Source organism: Schistocerca serialis, chromosome 5 (assembly GCF_023864345.2).
Source record: "Schistocerca serialis cubense isolate TAMUIC-IGC-003099 chromosome 5, iqSchSeri2.2, whole genome shotgun sequence".
In the NCBI taxonomy this organism is placed as follows: Eukaryota; Metazoa; Arthropoda; class Insecta; order Orthoptera; family Acrididae; genus Schistocerca; species Schistocerca serialis.
In genome coordinates, this window is record NC_064642.1 from 401180334 (window position 1) to 401197987 (window position 17654).

Here is a 17654-nt window from a genome sequence, read left to right on the forward strand (position 1 = left end):
ATCTTCAATGTGCACAGGAAGAATATTGGTTTTCCTTACAATTTTCTGTGGTAGGGTGATGAACAGTTCTCATGCTTTAACTTACTACTATAAACAATAGACAATTACTATTATTGCTCAAAATCCTTTCATTTCTTACGTCATTCTTAACATTTTTCTACAAGTGTGGTAGATTTATGGGGACAGCACATTAACAGACACAAAAACCTACCACATATGGGATGGGCTGAAAGTCAGAACCTCTTGTAACCCAGTAAAAACATTAAGGCAATATGCTATTTGGTCTAAAACTGACATGGTGACACTGTGGCTGTGTACAATTAATGTAGGTTAATTCTTACAAAGAAGAAAACAGCAAACAGCCAGTGGCTGTTTTCTTCTTTGTAAGAATTAACTTACATTACAGCAATATTTTTGGTTTTTGAAAACTATAGATACAAACATCATAGTGCACTGTTACTTTTTTTTCAGGTAATTACTGACACGAACTTCAGAATGCACTGCTATTAAGTCAAGCATCTCTCGACAATTCTCGAGAGAAAATGAACTACTTAGCCAAAATTGCTTGTAAACAGCGTTTATTGTCAATTAGCACTTTCAGAAAGCATGGTTACTATCTTCAGATCTCGATAAAAGGTTATTGCTTGTCTCCTATATCAGTTGTACAAGTACAAGCATCTGGCGAATTACTCCGTATACTGTGGTTTTAACCTCGACTTGCTGCTGCATTGTTCATCTTGTCCCTCACATACCTGGCAATGTTTCAGAAAGAGTACTTCTACAGCTGGTACAGGAGATGTGCAATAACCTTTCATCAAAATCTGAAGATGGTAAACCACGGGTACTCAAACTGGTAATCGACAATAAACATTGTTTACACGTGATCTTGGCTAAGAAGTTCATCTTCTCTCAAGTTATTATTACAGATCCCCCCTCACCACTCAAAATGAGTAAACAGAACTCAGACTGCTCACTGTTGATTCAAACCTGTTATAAAGATGTTTCCTAATGAAAGAAATGCAATAAAAACATGTTGCAAAGGCAGTTATAATTCAATAATAAATGAGTGGAATAATTATTTCAACACCATTCCACCAACAGAGAAGGCAACCTATAATTTCGGGAAACATTTTGAGAAAAGTGAATCTCCAGTGGATTGTCACAGGTCAGGTAGGCCATCAATAAATGATGAAAGAAAGTTTAAAGCTTTGCAATAAGTTATCCAGAACACTAAAATGATAAACTGTATGGCATGGGACGATAAACAATTGAAAGAAGGTATTTATAACACTTCTGAAGATATTGATTCCAACAAATGACACTGTAAACATGTATGATGAAGCATCTTAGGTCATCTGACGAAATGTTGAGAAAATTGTTATAAATAATCCTAAAGCATCAATAAAGTTCCCGGTTATTTCACAATTCCAACTGTTTGCTTTGTATTCAATTAGGTTACAATGGGTAATGGTTTTTGTACCACCCTATATGTGTAGAAGAATGTGAAGAATGATGAAATAAATGAAAACACTATGGGTAATCATAGTAACTGTATGCTGTTTTTAGTAGTAAGCTAAAACATGAGAACCTTTCATGATACTAGCACACAAAATTGTAAGAAAAATGCTCTGAAGTAAAGCAGAATGTGTTTGGTTTTAACAAGACTCCCATTACAATTATTATTTATCCATATTTCTTAAATAACTGTGAGTGTGGAAAAAAAAGATGCTATAAAAACAACACGTATTAGTCTACACCAAAATTGCCCTTCCCCAATTTAATAAGCTTAAATAAAGTTCTAAAGCTTACCAACAGATTTTATTTTTCTACCACCACACTATTTCACCATCGAAACTGTCCATCTTTGCTCCTTGCCCCGTTATGTAGCGACACTTTTTAAAATTTCAGAAAAAGCATGCACAAGTAAACATTGGACTCGCAAGGTCAAGTAGTAGTCCACCCACACCCACCCACCCACCCACCCACACACACACACACACACACACACACACACACACACACACACACACACACAAACACAGCCTCCCTCCCCCCCCCCCCCCCCAGTCATTGGCCTCCTTGAAAGTGTCACTTACATCTCATTTTACCCTCTTAAGGGCAGAAATTTGACATGAATATTATCATTGGACACATTTTTTATGATGTTCACTAAAACTTTACTCAATAACAATGTTTTTAACTGCTTAGTTCAACTTTTGATAACCAACCATCCTTCAAAAACACTCTCTACAGTTGGTTTGCAGAATTTTGTTGGGGTTTCCTGAAGATCAATCAAAATTTTGTTTCAAAAAAACATCAATGCTGTGTGCAAGATGAATGAATCCAATTGGTACATGAGACACTATGAGGAGCATCCTTAGGTACACTACAGATTTTAATATGTTCTATTTTGCATGAAAATTCAGCTGTGAAAAGTGTCTGTTCCAATGGTTCCACAAAATTTTACTGAAGCTCAAAGTCATGCATGTATCAATTATTGTAACGATATGCTTGAAACATTCGGCTGAGGAAATGCAAAATTGGGATACATCATCATCACAAGAGATGAAACTTGGAAATACTTGAACAAAATAGAAAATAAACAGAAATCTATTGTTTGGAGGGGGAGGGGGGGGGGGGTTCATAAGGGCACTTATGGTGTCTCTGGCTTTCATGTTTCACGCTGCTCTTGGTAATGGTTTGCATGATGAATGATGGAAAGTGAACATGATGAATCACAAGTAGGATGTGGTTAGCAAAACCCATATTTTCAAATGAAAATAGCTGGTATTTTGTTACATTCGCAGAAATTTAAGCTGTTCAAACTAACTCTCAGCCTACACAAAATATCTGTGACAACCAAGGTAAGTGCTTTCATTGCATGCTGTTTATTATCATCTGACTGGCTGACACGAATGATAGTGAACTGCAGCACAAAACAGAAGAGCCTCCAACACGACAAGTGCACTTTAGCTCTGCTTGGGTTTTCTACGATGAACTAAAACCAACAAAACTGGTTCTTTTGGGAAGCACTTTGTAGTGATTCAGAGTTTGGTGCGGTATCACTGATTACTTTGCTGTCCACATGATATACGGCAATGTGTAATATATGATACTTTGTTATGTTTAACCTTTCCCTCAGGAAATGTGATCAATTCTGGCAGAATGCTTCTACACCCTCTTTCCCTCCTTAAACTGCAAATCCAACAACATTTATTGTTAGTTGCATTATCATCTTTTTTGTTTGTTGCTGACACATGTTAGAGTTTCTCAGACTGCACCTTGTGAACTGAGTAACTGTCTTCATCTGTATAACACAAAATATGTTTGCAGGAAAGTGTCAATTTTAACGATCCTTAGTTTGATGACATTGTTAGTCAGTAGATGGAGGAAGATGTCAGTGATACAGATCAAGAAACAGATGATGATTTTGGACTTCAGGACAGTGGTGATGGGGGATCATTCTGTTTCGCTAACTTTAATCACACAGGATTAGTTGCACAGAAATAGCATTATTACAGCAAGAATGGTTTGGGTGGTCAAGGGATCCTTTCCAAAGCCAATTTTCAAGGACATCAAGGCACAGTATTGTCTTGCAGCTTCCTGGTCTTCGTCCTGCGGTGAGAGTTCTCGGGCATCATGTGGGGCTTGAAGAAACCTGGAGTTTACGAATCAACGGTACAATGTTGAAGACACACAAATCTCAAACCTGAACGAGTTCCATGGAAAAGTGCAAATGCCACAGATTTGAGAGATGTTGATATGACTGAACTGTAAACATTCTGTGACCACCTCATCAATACATTTGTTTTTAAACTGAACCGTGAGGACACTTCTGCTATTTGAGCAACAGATGGGGCATTTTTTGTAGTGTCATGAACCAAAACATATTTAACATTGCACTTTCACATCTCTGTTTCAATGAACATCACAATAGAGATGAATAGGCGGCAGCTGAACCAACGGCAGTTATATCTGACATTTTTGAGAAATTTGCAAACTGTCCAAGAAACTTGCAGTTACAGAGTAACTCCAAAATCCATTACTTTCTGAGTGGCTATATTTACATGGACAAGGATGTGATAAAAGAAATCTCACAGCTGAGGATAAATGCTGTTCACTCCTCTCTCACGCATGCATCTGACATCTTCCACCATTCAAAACAATGACTCAAAAAATGCGACGACTGACAGTTGGTATTCTTCTGTAGAACTTGCCCAAGTGATGCAAAAAACTGGTTTGATTCTGGTTAGTACAATGAGGAAAACCTCCTGTTTTGTATGTTCCAGAGAAAAACACAGCTACTGTCCTGCATTCCAGTATCCATCAAGAGCCCGACACAAATAAGTAAACACTAAAGTCTGACATTATTCAGCTAAAAAGTGAAAATGAAGCAGGAGTAGGCAGCATCAATGAAAAAGATTTTGTTTACAGTTCAGGAAAGAGAACTCCTCGATGGCTTTGTATTTTACACAATCATAGATATTAGTTGTGTCAATGCATGTGTATTGACAACAACTACTCAGATAATGGATTAATGAGCTAGCTGAACTTTTTGAACAAACTTGTGGAGCAGTTTGTTACTCCTCACATAGGGACAAGAATCTAAAAAAAATCCATCTTGCACATGAACTGAAGGCTTATATCAGGAGAGTACTGGGAGTTGGTACAGAAACTGTATCAGTGGATGCAACAGATGTCCATCTTAACAAGAAAGAGATGTGTAAACTTCGTGATCCAAAGAAGAGCAGGAATATGGCCTTCCTGTGTAAACTGAGCAAGATTCCTATTTTCCTTGTGCGCTCCAAGAAGGTGTGTGTTCCAAATTTCACATGTGAAATATAAATGTAAAATGAAGTTTCAGTGGAGGTACGACAGAACATAGGCAATTCATTAATTAAAATAATGTTCAAGGAGAAGCGACACTTCAGAGTCACATTATTCACATCACATTACAACTTCCAATAAAATGATAGCTTGTTTTGTTGGATACACTGGTCATATAGTGACCATTGCTTTGGGAAATCTAGGAGCAGTTAAATGCTGAATGATGTATGGCAATTTGCTGCAACCAACTGTCAATAACATCTGGAAAAAATAACCGAAAATGCAGCATTGCCCTTCATCATATCAGTGCGACCAACCTCACAGCACAACAAGCAATTGATTTTTGACACACAAAAAATTAGGTCAATACCTCACTGTTCCATTTTCTCCCGATTTACCTGCCAACATCATCTTTTTTTTTACACTATACATAATAAATGGAAGAAGAAGAAGAATGGACAGATATTTTCACTGCCCTAAGAGGCTGCTGAATCATCCTAAAAACCATATTTTTGGGGTATCATCATCAAAACAGGGAAAAATAAATACCTGAACTGAAAGCATGCAAACATGTATACAGCTTTGTACATTTAATTTACTTTCATTGTTTCTGTGAAAACTTACAAGGTGGCTTTTGTATCCCCACTGGCAACGATTTTTTTGCATGGACCACTGACATGAGAGCCTGTAACCTAAACCACATAATAGTAAATTAATTACTGGAACATTAGGAATTGTATGGACTGCTGATTTGCTGTATGTTGATGGTGATTGATGAATTCATTAATCCAGAGCTTCCTCTACTAACATGACACAAACTTCTACATTCAAGATCAGAAGTGCTTGAGCCACACAGTGAGCACACTATAACAAAACCTCTTCTGACATGCACAAGTGCTACATTAGATTCCATTGAGCATGGCTCTCTGGTGACCAATAACAATACTTAAGACTGTATCAACTTCAAAGGGACAACTCTCTCCATACATTCTGTTCACAGCAATGACTGAATTGGTAGAGCAAAACAATTCCACTTAAACAGCAAGACATAACTATATTTAGAAAAAATACTTTTAATATGCATTTACTTACTTACCAGGTAAGCTCCCACTGCTTTGCTCATGGAGATCATATGGTCTGCACAGACCTTTTTTTTCTTTTTCTCTAATGAAATTTTTATGTTGTTCACAAGTTGCAAAACCTATTAAACTTTTCACACTAATTAAGGCCCTAGAATCATGGTCTTTTCTGAATTTATGTCTGCCCAAAATGCGATTTTGATAGCTGGAGTCAGAGATTTTTGTTAAACATGCATTTTGTGTTCTTTTGGTGATACTGTCACAGAATATTTCATCCCCTTGTACATATTTCTTTATCTCTAACCAAGAAGTGTGAAGCATGAAGTATGAATTTCCATAGATTTTGCTTTGGAAACACTTTCATAACGAAATAATTTCATAAAATTATCCTTGTCACCTCTTAGGATGTTGAACTTCCAAAGACACTGCAACAAGTATTTTTTATTTGTGACCGAAAACTCAAACACCCAATTTCACAGATTTAGCTTTAAAAATGCTTCCATAATGAAACAATTTCATTAAATATTTGAGCCCCTATTTCATCCCCTTCGAGATTGAAATTCCAAAAATAATGAAACACGTTTCTTATTTGTAACCAAAAAAATCAAATACCTATTTTAATAGGTCTAGCTTTAAAAATACTTTAGTAGTTCTTTAGTAACGATTTATTTTCAAAAAAACTTTCACCCATGATTTCATCACCATAATGGTCAAATTTTCAAAAATGCTGAAACTTGTATTTCTTTATTTCTGAGCGAGAACCCAAATACCTATTTTCGTAGGTCTCGATTCAAAATTACCTTAATAGCACGGATGGGGCACTCTGGGCGGGGGCGACGAGGAGGGACGAAGACAGGGCAAGATGGGCAGTGGTGGAGAGGCGGGTCGAAGGCAGGGCACGGTGGGAGTTGGTGAACATGTGGGATAAGGAAGGGGCACTATGGGCTGTGGTGAAGAGGTGAGACAAAGATGGGGCCCAAGCCAGACAATAAGCAAATTCGTCACCCTGTATCCCCGTGTAGCCAGGAAACCGAAAAAGTAGCATCACCAAACAACAGTAACAGTTTTTCCTGTTCCATGTGTAAAACTTAAAAGGACAGTACTACATTCTGTGACAACAGAAATCTGAAGGCATATCCTACATGATCTGCAGATTTAGAACCAAGGGGGTAGAAAACAATGGAATCCTGAAACTCCCTTAAGAGCATTCAGAAGAAACAATGGAACACAGTTGGAGCAATGGAGGCTTTCAGACCACAGAAGAGAGACATCCGGTATATAATGGTGACACAGGAAACCAGGAGCTGGGACTGTCGAATCAAAAAGGGAGACATCCCAGCATCAACCAGAAGACTATGGACTGGGCTAGGCAAATGATGGTGAATAGAATCCATGAGGAGCAGTGTGGAAGAGACAGCTAATCTAAGAACTTGATGACGACAGTTCAGAGGAGACAGATCGAGATAGAGCTCTGGATCAGAATAGATTGTAGTATGGCGACATAAACGCACCACCCTGGACTTAAAGAGAGAGACAATTTAAAAACCATGCAAGAGTGTCCATGTGGAAGTACACCATATGACACTGAAGAGCTGTCGTTCCACAGAGGCCACCCAGTGGGAGCTAGCCCAATTACAGAAATCATACACATACAGAGCAGTGGTGACCAACAGTCTGTCAGAAGTCCAAAGTTCATTAACACTGATGACAAAAAGGAGAACTCTTAAGAGCAAGCCCTGTGGGATATCATTCTCCTGGGTCCACTGAGAGCTGAGAATAGTGCCAACATAGACTTTGATGTCTAATGGGACAGGAACTGGCAAATAAAAATTGGGAGGGCGCTCGAATACAACAATTATGGAGTCTAAGGAGGACGGGATGGAGCCAAGCTGTGTCGTAGGCCTTGCAAAGATTGAAGAAAACAGCAACAAGATGGCAGTGCTGGAAGGGAAAAAAAAAAAGGCCTGCTGAACTGCGGTTTCCAGCTGAAGCAGATGGTTGATCAGAAACCATTCCTCCTGAAAGCCACACACACTTAAGGAGATAAAAGGCTCCAAGATCAATGACCCAATTCAGCCGACGAGCCAGCATCTGTTCTAGTAACTTGCAAGGGGCATTGGTTAGGCTGACTGGCTAGCAACTATCGAGGGATGACACATCCTTGCCAGGCTTGAGGACGGGAACACCAATAATGTCTCTTCACTGAGATGGGAAGATACCATGGAGACAAATACGGACAAACTGCTCAAGGAGAGTGTGTCGTTGTGGAAGACTGAGGTGTTGAAGCAATTGGTTATAGATGTAATCAGGGCCAGGAGCTGAATGTTGGGAAGAAGAGAGGGGCAGAAGAAGATCCCATTCAGTAAAAGGTTCATTGCAGGCTTCTGCCTGAGAAGGGGTAAAACATAAGCTGGAAGCTTCGGCCCACTGTTTCCAGAGGAGGAAGATGACTGAATAGAAGGCTGATGACAATGCCATAACAAAACAGGTCATGAAATGTTCAGTGAAAACTGATGGATCTTTACGAAGGCCACCTTGAATGGAAAGGCCTGGAATGAAAGAATGCCACCGAGTGTAGTCTACACCCAAGACCAAGGGGAGAAGACCCTTCTAAAGAGGAGACAAAATGTTGTCAACACACATTCTTGATCTGTTTGATTAAGTAACAGGCTTTGGTGTGAAAACATTTAAAGGTAATAAGACTGGCGGAGGACAGCTGCCACTTAAGATGCTGCAAGAAGCAATGGCAATCATGGATAGCGATGGAGACAGCCATGCTCCACCACGGAACTGGTGGACGGCGAACGGACCCTGTCAATTGGGCTACAGAAATGACAGCAACACGGATTATCTCATTGGACAGACAACTGATGACTTCATCAATAGCATGTGACAATGAAGATGTAAACATGACCTGGGAGGTATATAGAGGCTAGTCACCATGATGTAAAGCCCTGCAGGGTAACCTGGTCATTGCGTGCAGGAAGGGTACGAGAGAATCAATGGGAAGTGGTCACTACGACAGAGGTCATCATGTGTCGACCAGTGGAAGGAAGGATGGAAGGAAGGATAGACAGGGGAAGAGAGCAAAAATTCAATGGGTGAGAAAGTGCCATACGCAGTGCTAAAATGAGTAGGGGAACCATCATTATAGGTATAGGTCATGGTTTGCAAGACACTGGTTTAAAGAGAAGGCTCTGAACATTAGAATCCCCAGGAAGGAGGAAGGGAGAGGGGAGGTGTTGAAGGAGGGCAGTGAGGGCAGCAGATGTAGATGGCCTATCATGAGGGAGGTAAAGGCTGCAAACTGACTGCAGAGTCCAAGTGGACCCAGCTGGCAACTGCTCCCAATTTGATACGTAGTGGGATCATGTACCAACAACATCCATAAACACCAACGAACAAACGGCATCAGAAGCCCTCAAAGAGCCAACAGAAAGCACAGAATCCACAAAGGGTCGGTGAGTGTGCATCAGTAAAATGAGATTCCTGGAGAATGACACAAGCTGCCAAGTAAAAGGCAATAAGGGACTGCAACTCTGGGAGGTGACGGTAGTATCCATTACATTTTCACTGAATAAGCAGGAGCAGGTATCCAATTGTGAGAGAGGAGATAGCACCTCTGGGAACCTGTGAAGGGGGAGGGGGGGGGGGATGATGGTGAGGGTTGTCCTGGGACTACTATATCTTCATAGGTTGAGGAGGCAAGAGCCCCGAGGGAGAGAAGGCTTCTGCAAGATCCGGTACCAAAAGAGCGAGCAACCTTAGATTGCCCAGAATGTGTCTCCCGGGGCCAAGTTGTGGTAGCAGGTGTCCCGGGCCAAGTTGTGGTAGTAGGCCTCTGGTCTGAGACACACTGGAGGGAGGGGTCCTGGGAGAGAGCCCCATCACCTGCAGGCACCGCAGAAGGCGGACGTGTCTTTGTCCGGGGATGGGACTGGCATTCGGGCGAGAGTGCATGGGAACCGCTGAGGAGGGAATAAGGAGAGGAGGATGGGATGAGGTAAGGAAGAGGGAGGAGGAGTAAGTACGTAACAGGGGCAAAAGTGTAAGTCATGGACAGAAGGTGAGGTCAGTTGTACTTCTGATAAGCCTCAATGTGAGATAAATGATCAAGGGACTTATACTCCAGGATCTTCTTTCCTTTTTTATAAGCTGGGCAATCTTATGAGTATGGGGAGTTATGGTAGTCACAATTAACACACACATGTGGCAGAACACTGGGGCTCCCATCATGGAGAGAGTGTCCACATTAACCACACAGACGGTCCGCTGTACATTGGAAGAAGGGATGTATGGCCTAATGTCATACCTATTACACATAACCTTGACCTTCTTCGGTAAGGTATCTCCCTCAAAAGCCAGAATAAAAGTGCTGATATGTGTGCAACTGTCCTTACAACCTTTCTGCACACACTGAACAAAATGAATGCCCTGTCATTCCAGACTGGCCCAGAGTTCTCACAGTTTGAAGGATGAGGCCCCTATGATAAATGACTCCCTAAACCATAAAAGGGCTGCAGAATGGACGGCAGAAGAAGTTCTGACCAACAGGGGACATCACCACATCTTATTGAGAGACTCCACTTCGCCAAACTTGTCTTCAATATTTTCCACAAAAAATAATGGCTTTGTCAAGGTGAATGTGTCTCTGTCTGTTCTAGCACAGACCAGGCAGCAGGGAAAGTGTTTCACCCCAAGCCGGCGAGCCTGTGCCCCCTCTCAAGATGTAGCCAGGGAAGGGAAGGCAGCAGGGTCATAAGAAGCAGCATTCAATGATGTGTCATAAGAAGCAGCATTCAATGATCTGCCATCAACCGACGAGATGGCCATAGAAAAATGGCCAGATTTATGGAGCTTGATACATTTCATATGGAAAGCATCCGCCCTGATACCACCCACTCCGATCAAGGGCTCTCCCCATGGGCACCACCCAGTCACAGTAAGGCCTATCTGGGACAGCGATCGTTGCTGGGAGTTCCGATGCTCCAGAATGACAAGCAACCCACTCTTAGGCATACACAGGGAGCAGCAGCTCATGTATCAGAAATGTGATCCCTGTGTTGTCAGGGGGTTCAGACAGATGTACATAGGGAGCCAAGTAATATAAACATGGATGGTGGACCAACAATCTGTACTGGGCAAATAAATCAGTCTCCCCATTATCGAATAAATTATGTTGGCAGCTGCATTGTCCTGATGAAATAGGATTTGCTTCCTCTTTCAATTTATACTAAATTTTTTCCTTCCACATGGTTGAGATCACATGGGTGATATTTGTCAAATATTACCTTGCGATGTATCAGCACTAAGAAGTCCTGTTGCGTCACAGAAAACAGATCCAAACTATGTTAAGATATTTCAGCATTTTTTTTTTTTTTTTTTTTTTTTTTTTTTTTTTGGTCAGTGCTCACCAAAATAATGTGCTATCCATGCTGCACACAGTTAACTAACTGTACACTTTCTTCTTATATACACTATGTGACCAAAAGTATCCAGGCACCTGGCTGAAAATGACTTACAAGTTTGTGGTGCCCTCCATCAGTAATGCTGGAATTCCATATGGTGTTGTCCCATCCTTAGCCCTGAAGACAACTCTTGCAGGCCTAAGTTCAATCGGGTACTGGAAAGTTTCTTGGGGAATGACAGCCCATTCTTCACAGAGTGCTGCACTGAGGAGAGGTAGCAATGTCAGTCGGTGTTGCTTGGCATGAAGCCGGCGTTCCAAAACGTCCCAAAGATGTTCTGTAGGAATTAGGGTTAGGACTCTGTGCAGGCCAGTCCATTACAGGGATGTTATTGTCATGTAAACACTCCGCCACAGGCCGTGCATTATGAGCAGGTGCTCGATCATGTTGAAAGATACAATCGCCATCCTCTAATTGCTCTTCAACAGTGGGAAGTAAGAAGGTGCTTAAAACATTCTAAGTAGGCCTGTGCTGTGATAGTGACATGCAAAAAAACAAGGGATGTAAGCCACCTCCACGAAAGATGCGACCACACCATAACACCACCACCTCCAAATTTCACTGTTGGCACTACACAAGCTGGCAGATGGCGTTCACCGGGCATTCGCCATACCCACACACTGCCATACGATCGCCACATTGTGTGCCGTTATTCGTCACTCCACACAACGTTTTTCCACTGTTCAGTCATCCAACGTTTACGCTCCTTACACCAAGCGAGGCGTGGTTTGGCACTTCCGCTTGACCATGAAATCCAAGTTTTCTCACCTCCCGCCTAACTGTCATTGTACTTGCAGTGGATCCTGATGCAGTTTGGAATTCCTGTATGATGGTCTAGATAGATGTCTGCCTATTACACATTATGACCCTCTTCACCTGTCAGCGGTCTCTGTCAATCAACAGACGAGGTTGGCCTGTATGCTTCTGTGCTGTACATATCCCTTCACGTTTCCACTTCACTATAACATCAGAAACAGTGGACCTAGGGATGTAAAGACAAGACAAGTGACACCCTATCACCTGACCACATTCAAAGTCCTTGAGTTCTGCGGAGTGACCCAGTCTGCTCTCTCACGATGTCTAATGACTGCTGAGGTCGCTGATATGGAGTACCTGGTAGAAGGTGGCAGCACAACGCACCCAACATGAAAAATGTATGTTTTCGGGTGTGTTCAGATACTTTTGATCACATAGTGTACCTATGGCATCAACTGTTTCACACACCTTTAATGTTCAATGTCTACGAGTTTAGCACAGATTTGTTCTTTGGCTCTGCCAGAAGGTGAAATGGAAGAGATACTGTGCAGACCCTTTGGAAACTAGCGCAGAAATGTTTTCAGCAATCAAAGGATAAAAGGCAAATTCGTGCAGACTCAAGTGGTGACCACTGTTAGTCATACATACCTCTTAAGTCCTTAAATTTGCAGTACGAGTCTCATTTCTTTTGTGCCTCACCTCATACTTAACAGTTACAAACAGAGTAAACTAACCACATCCGCAATACATAAATGGATTTCCACTGTCAGAGAGTATATCTATTTTTACGAAGCTTTTCAATGCACGAAGATAGAGGTAAAGGTACAGGTCAGTTCAGTGGTTGGATAACATTTGCACATTAATAAGCCAAAACAAATAAACGCTTACTAATGCAAGCTATCATGTTTCCTTTTTTGTAAAATATTTTACCACTGAGAGATGGTAAATTTTCATCTAAAAGTCAACTTTACACTGAACTTAGCCACTCTTGGCTAATTATAATGCAGCAGCTTGGAAAGTGATACATGCCATACTGGACTGGATTATGAAACAACTTCCAAATTAAAAGAGAATGGATTCATTTCTAAGTTCAGTCAGTAGATATTTATAGTCGACAATAGAGTTTCCTCACGATAATCAAATTACTTAACATACACAGTCAATTACGTTTCAGTTGGTTAAGCTCATTAGTGATTATGAATATTGAAGAGTTGATTACATTTACTGAAACACTCCTCCAGCAAAAAGTTCTTAGAATACTTGTTCAACTTACCTACTCAAGTCACAAGAGAATGTCAGATATGAAAATGAAAACCTTAACTACCGGAAAACACTTTCACCCACTCCAACTCCAAGTAAGAATATACAATAATCCAATTGCATAACAGAATTCAAAGTAAGTTCTTTCATCTGTTTCTACTAACCTTACATGTGTGAAGGTACCTTGAATTCACATGTGATGGCACAGAAAGGTGATTCTGAAACACATTTAAAAACAAAAAAACTTGTGTAACAAAAATAACTACTACTACAGAAGTGGTGAAAAGCATGCGATATTTATTTCTACAAAAATGTCTTGCAAATTAGTGTGCGCTACAGACAACAGAACACAAAAAACAAAACAAAAAATGAGAAATTTTCACTATTTGTGAAGTAGACAAAGTTTCTACAACAAAACTTATGTGTACTGAACTGACAAAACTGAGTTAGAGTAAATATCACAAAACTACATGGAGAGATAAAAGTTAACAAAGAACATAAAAGAATGAAGGTCAATTAATAACATTAAGTTGACAGCTGCTAATAAGACTGCAGACATGTAAGAAGACAATCATTAAAAAATGGAAGCTATGTTTGAACTGACAACGTAGCCTGAAGCAGATTTTGTACTTTAATTCTACAGAACAAATATTTTACAAGCAAATGCAATTTAACGTGCAAATAAATAAAAACTGTGTAAGATAATTACACCAAGAATACGACAGCAAGGCTCACTCACTTGGATCTCTCATGTGTGGTCCACATATTTCTCTTAATTAACTTACCTTGCTTGCTATAATCTTTCCTGGTCTTCTTGTCTTCACTTTTCTACAACGACCTTGCAGTTCTTAAGTTTAGTGCTGGAACATACTTTACATGTGCCACTGTCAGTCTGATCAAAATCTCCATTAGTGCTATGGTTGTACCATGTGTTGTCCATTGCTGAAGAGGTGAGGAGCATGAAGAGAAAAAACTGCATTGTGCACATGTGTAATGTGTAATGTGAGTGAAGTCCTAGCAGAAAGCATAAATCATCTGATTGTTAATGTGGTAAGTGAGCCTATGTTGATATTTCTGGACATGGTATCAACACTAGCTGACATGCCTACAAGTTGCTGAAATTTTTCAGCATGCACATTTAGTAGTCTCTTTGTTTACCTTTACTCATCTCTGAAGAAACTTTAGGCAAATGAAGCAGGAACATGATAAATTTGGATGCAGTTGTAGTCATCAATGCATTCAGACTACACCAATAGTTGAAGAATAATTTCCAAGATTCATGCGGTGAAATAGGATAAAACAAAAACTTACTACCTATAGCAAATTTCAATGGCCACATTTTATAAGTAACAGATAAGTAAACAATGTTTTGTTTTCATGAAACAAACTGACTTAAATTCAATGCAAATGATTCTTTAAAATATTCTGTTAAATATAAAATATTTCACTGCTCTAATTTAAGGATGCTGACAATGACATGGAGAAGCTCCAAAACAGGTTAATGTAACTGCCACAGCATCCATAAACACCAACGAACAAATAATGCATATTATGAAACCAACAACTGCAGAAGAACACGAGACAAAACTGCCCTCACGGATATCTACTGGATCGCAGAAATACATTAAACTCATCAGAGGTTGCTCTGCGGGACAGGGAGAGGACTACAAATTTTTTTGTACCTACTAGTAGTAGGTAGAATGGGCCTTTAAAGTGTTCCAGTCCAGAAGTTTTGGTATCCTATTTAAATATGCAATAATATTTCCTCCAAAAAAAGCAGCTGTGTTCAAAATGTGTAGACAATTTTTTAAAATAAACGAGTCTCATAAAGAATATTTTTAAAATGTTGTTTCCCTTTCTTACAACTTGGCATGATGATTTCTGTACTAATCGGCCCATGTGGTTAAATGTTTAATACATTTAGATGGTTGATCTAGGCAATACCATGTTTCAGTAATTATATATGTAAGTCTCTTCTCAAATATCCACAAATTAACAATGTTGTACTCATGTGCTTGGGTGTTGTTAATCCTGCCTGATGTTTCGTAAGTCCATAGTAAGTGAACCGATGACATTAAGAATGGATCTAAATGTGACTGTTTCCTTCTGTATCTTAGAATATCACTACAGCCAAGAGCTCAAGCAGCTTTGTTTGGCATTCCAGAAATCCTTAAGAAGTACTCAGTTTCTCTGACAACAGATCAAGTCTGATCATGACAACTTTCACTTATCATCATCATCATCATCATCATCATCATCATCCAATTTGTGTAACAAGCTCTGATGTTAGTCTTCAGTGATAACCAACACAGCATTTCTCTTTTTGCACAACAGACAATCAACTCCTCAATATTTAGTAACAAGTAAAATCCTTGTTTTTCTTACTGATGAATATTCAATTTCCATGGCTTGGTTTTGTGTTACATTCAGCAATTAGTCGAACATCCTCCTGCAAGTACTGTATTTACTCGAATCTAACCTGCACTCGAATCTAAGCCACACCTGAAAAATGAGGCTCAAAATCAAGGAAAGAAAAATTTCCCGAATGTAAGCCGCACCTGAAATTTGAGACACTCTAAATTCAAGGGGAGAGAAAAGTTTTAGGCTGCACCTCCGAATCGAAACAAAGTTGGTCCATTGTAATATGAGACACAATTTAGGTCAAATGAATGACGATACAGCTACAGTAGTTTGGTTCGATTCGTAAGCTTAGCAGTTAAGCCATTGCTATGCGTCAGATGCTCTGTCCGTATTTATACGGGTACCCTTCCTTTTTCACGTGCTTCGTGTGGTTTGAATCGATTGCTTATTTTTCTTTGATCTGATAAATTCCGTTCTCTTTGTTATAGGTGTTTACGTCACTCTAAGCTGAAAATGCATTAGTGTACTGTGTCATGCCTTGTTTGTCGCATTCTGATAATGTGTGTTTATGACCTGTCACCACTCGCGGCATGGCTTGCTTTTGGGCGCGCTACCGCTGCTTACAATAAAAAAAAAGAGAGGAATTGTCTCATTAGCGAAACAATGGCAAGAGACAGCTATTTGTTGTTACTTACACTACTGCTTTCTTTGATAATGATCAACAAGAACTAAATAATAGACTGTGTGTGACAAAAGATGTTCTGGATGAGAGTTTAGCTAAAAATTTTCTCCGTTTGAAAATCTTTGCAGACGCCTCTTTTCTACATTACATTCTGCACAGGAATTAATGAGAGTCATCTTAGATTTAAAATCTAGTCAATTGTCGTGCTTCATTTCTGACTGTATCACTATTAGGCACAAGAATAATACGAATATAAACATGACATGGTATGTATATTCTTCCGCGTTTGCTGTTGTCTCGTGCTAGTTTTGTAGTTTATTAGGCTGACAGGATTTAAATGAGATAGCAGCAAACACGAAAGAATACATGACAAAATGTTTATATTCGTATTATTCTTATGGTGAAGAGAATACTGCATGTGATTCACAATTCATAAAAGTTCCTATTAGCAACCATCTCTTCTCACAGGTAGGAAAAAATTCAGAACGTAGAGTTGGCCATATTGACAAACACCCCAAACAGTCTTGCCAGTCGGATCATTGAAATGCTGCTACATTCGAAGATGAACAATACGGAATTTGTATTTACTACGTTGGATAATGCATGAAAATGCTTTGGTTGAAACTTGGGGTGGAGCTAAAAAGCTCGTCTTCCACCTTCGTTAAATTTATTTACTGACGCAGAGGTTTTGGCGCCAGTATTTATCTTTGTGCCTGCAAAGCATGCCTGTGTAGCGCTACATATATTCGACGGCTGAAGTTAGTTGTGGCAGCACCTACCAACATTTTTCAGAATTTCCGCTTACTTTGCACTCGATTCTAAGCCGCAGGCGGTTTTTTGGATTACAAAAACCGGAAAAAAAGTGCGGCTTAGATTCGAGTAAATACGGAAGTCAAATTAAGGTCCTTTGCTGAATATTGTGAGACATGTCCAATGTACTGCTGTCTTTCGCCAAATATATTTAATATTGGCACTTGTGACAGGGTTGGAAAAAAATTAAAGGCTTTTGCCAAAAAGAGAGATGTTATCCAATTCTTTGCTAGAAATATTAACCACTGTCTTATGGGCCTCACTGACTGACCTCTGCATATGCTAGTCCTCATGGAGGCATGGACTGGCAACTGATTCTCAGTGCAAACAAATGAAATGTAATGCACATAGACAGAATGATCCTTTATTGTTTGATTGCATTATAGGCAACCAAACCAGGGCAACAGCCAC

The 17654-nt window shown here is 40.0% G+C and overlaps 1 protein-coding gene across 2 annotated transcripts in view; it reads right to left on the reverse strand.

Moving 5' to 3' along the window:
• LOC126481180 (CREB-regulated transcription coactivator 1-like) overlaps positions 1-17654 on the reverse strand; it is a 388693-nt gene that overhangs the window by 175783 nt on the left and 195256 nt on the right. For both annotated transcript variants that reach the window (XM_050104753.1, XM_050104752.1), the window contains one exon: positions 13555-13608. In XM_050104753.1, the coding sequence (XP_049960710.1) occupies positions 13555-13608 (54 nt within the window). The remainder of the gene's footprint in view (positions 1-13554; positions 13609-17654) is intronic.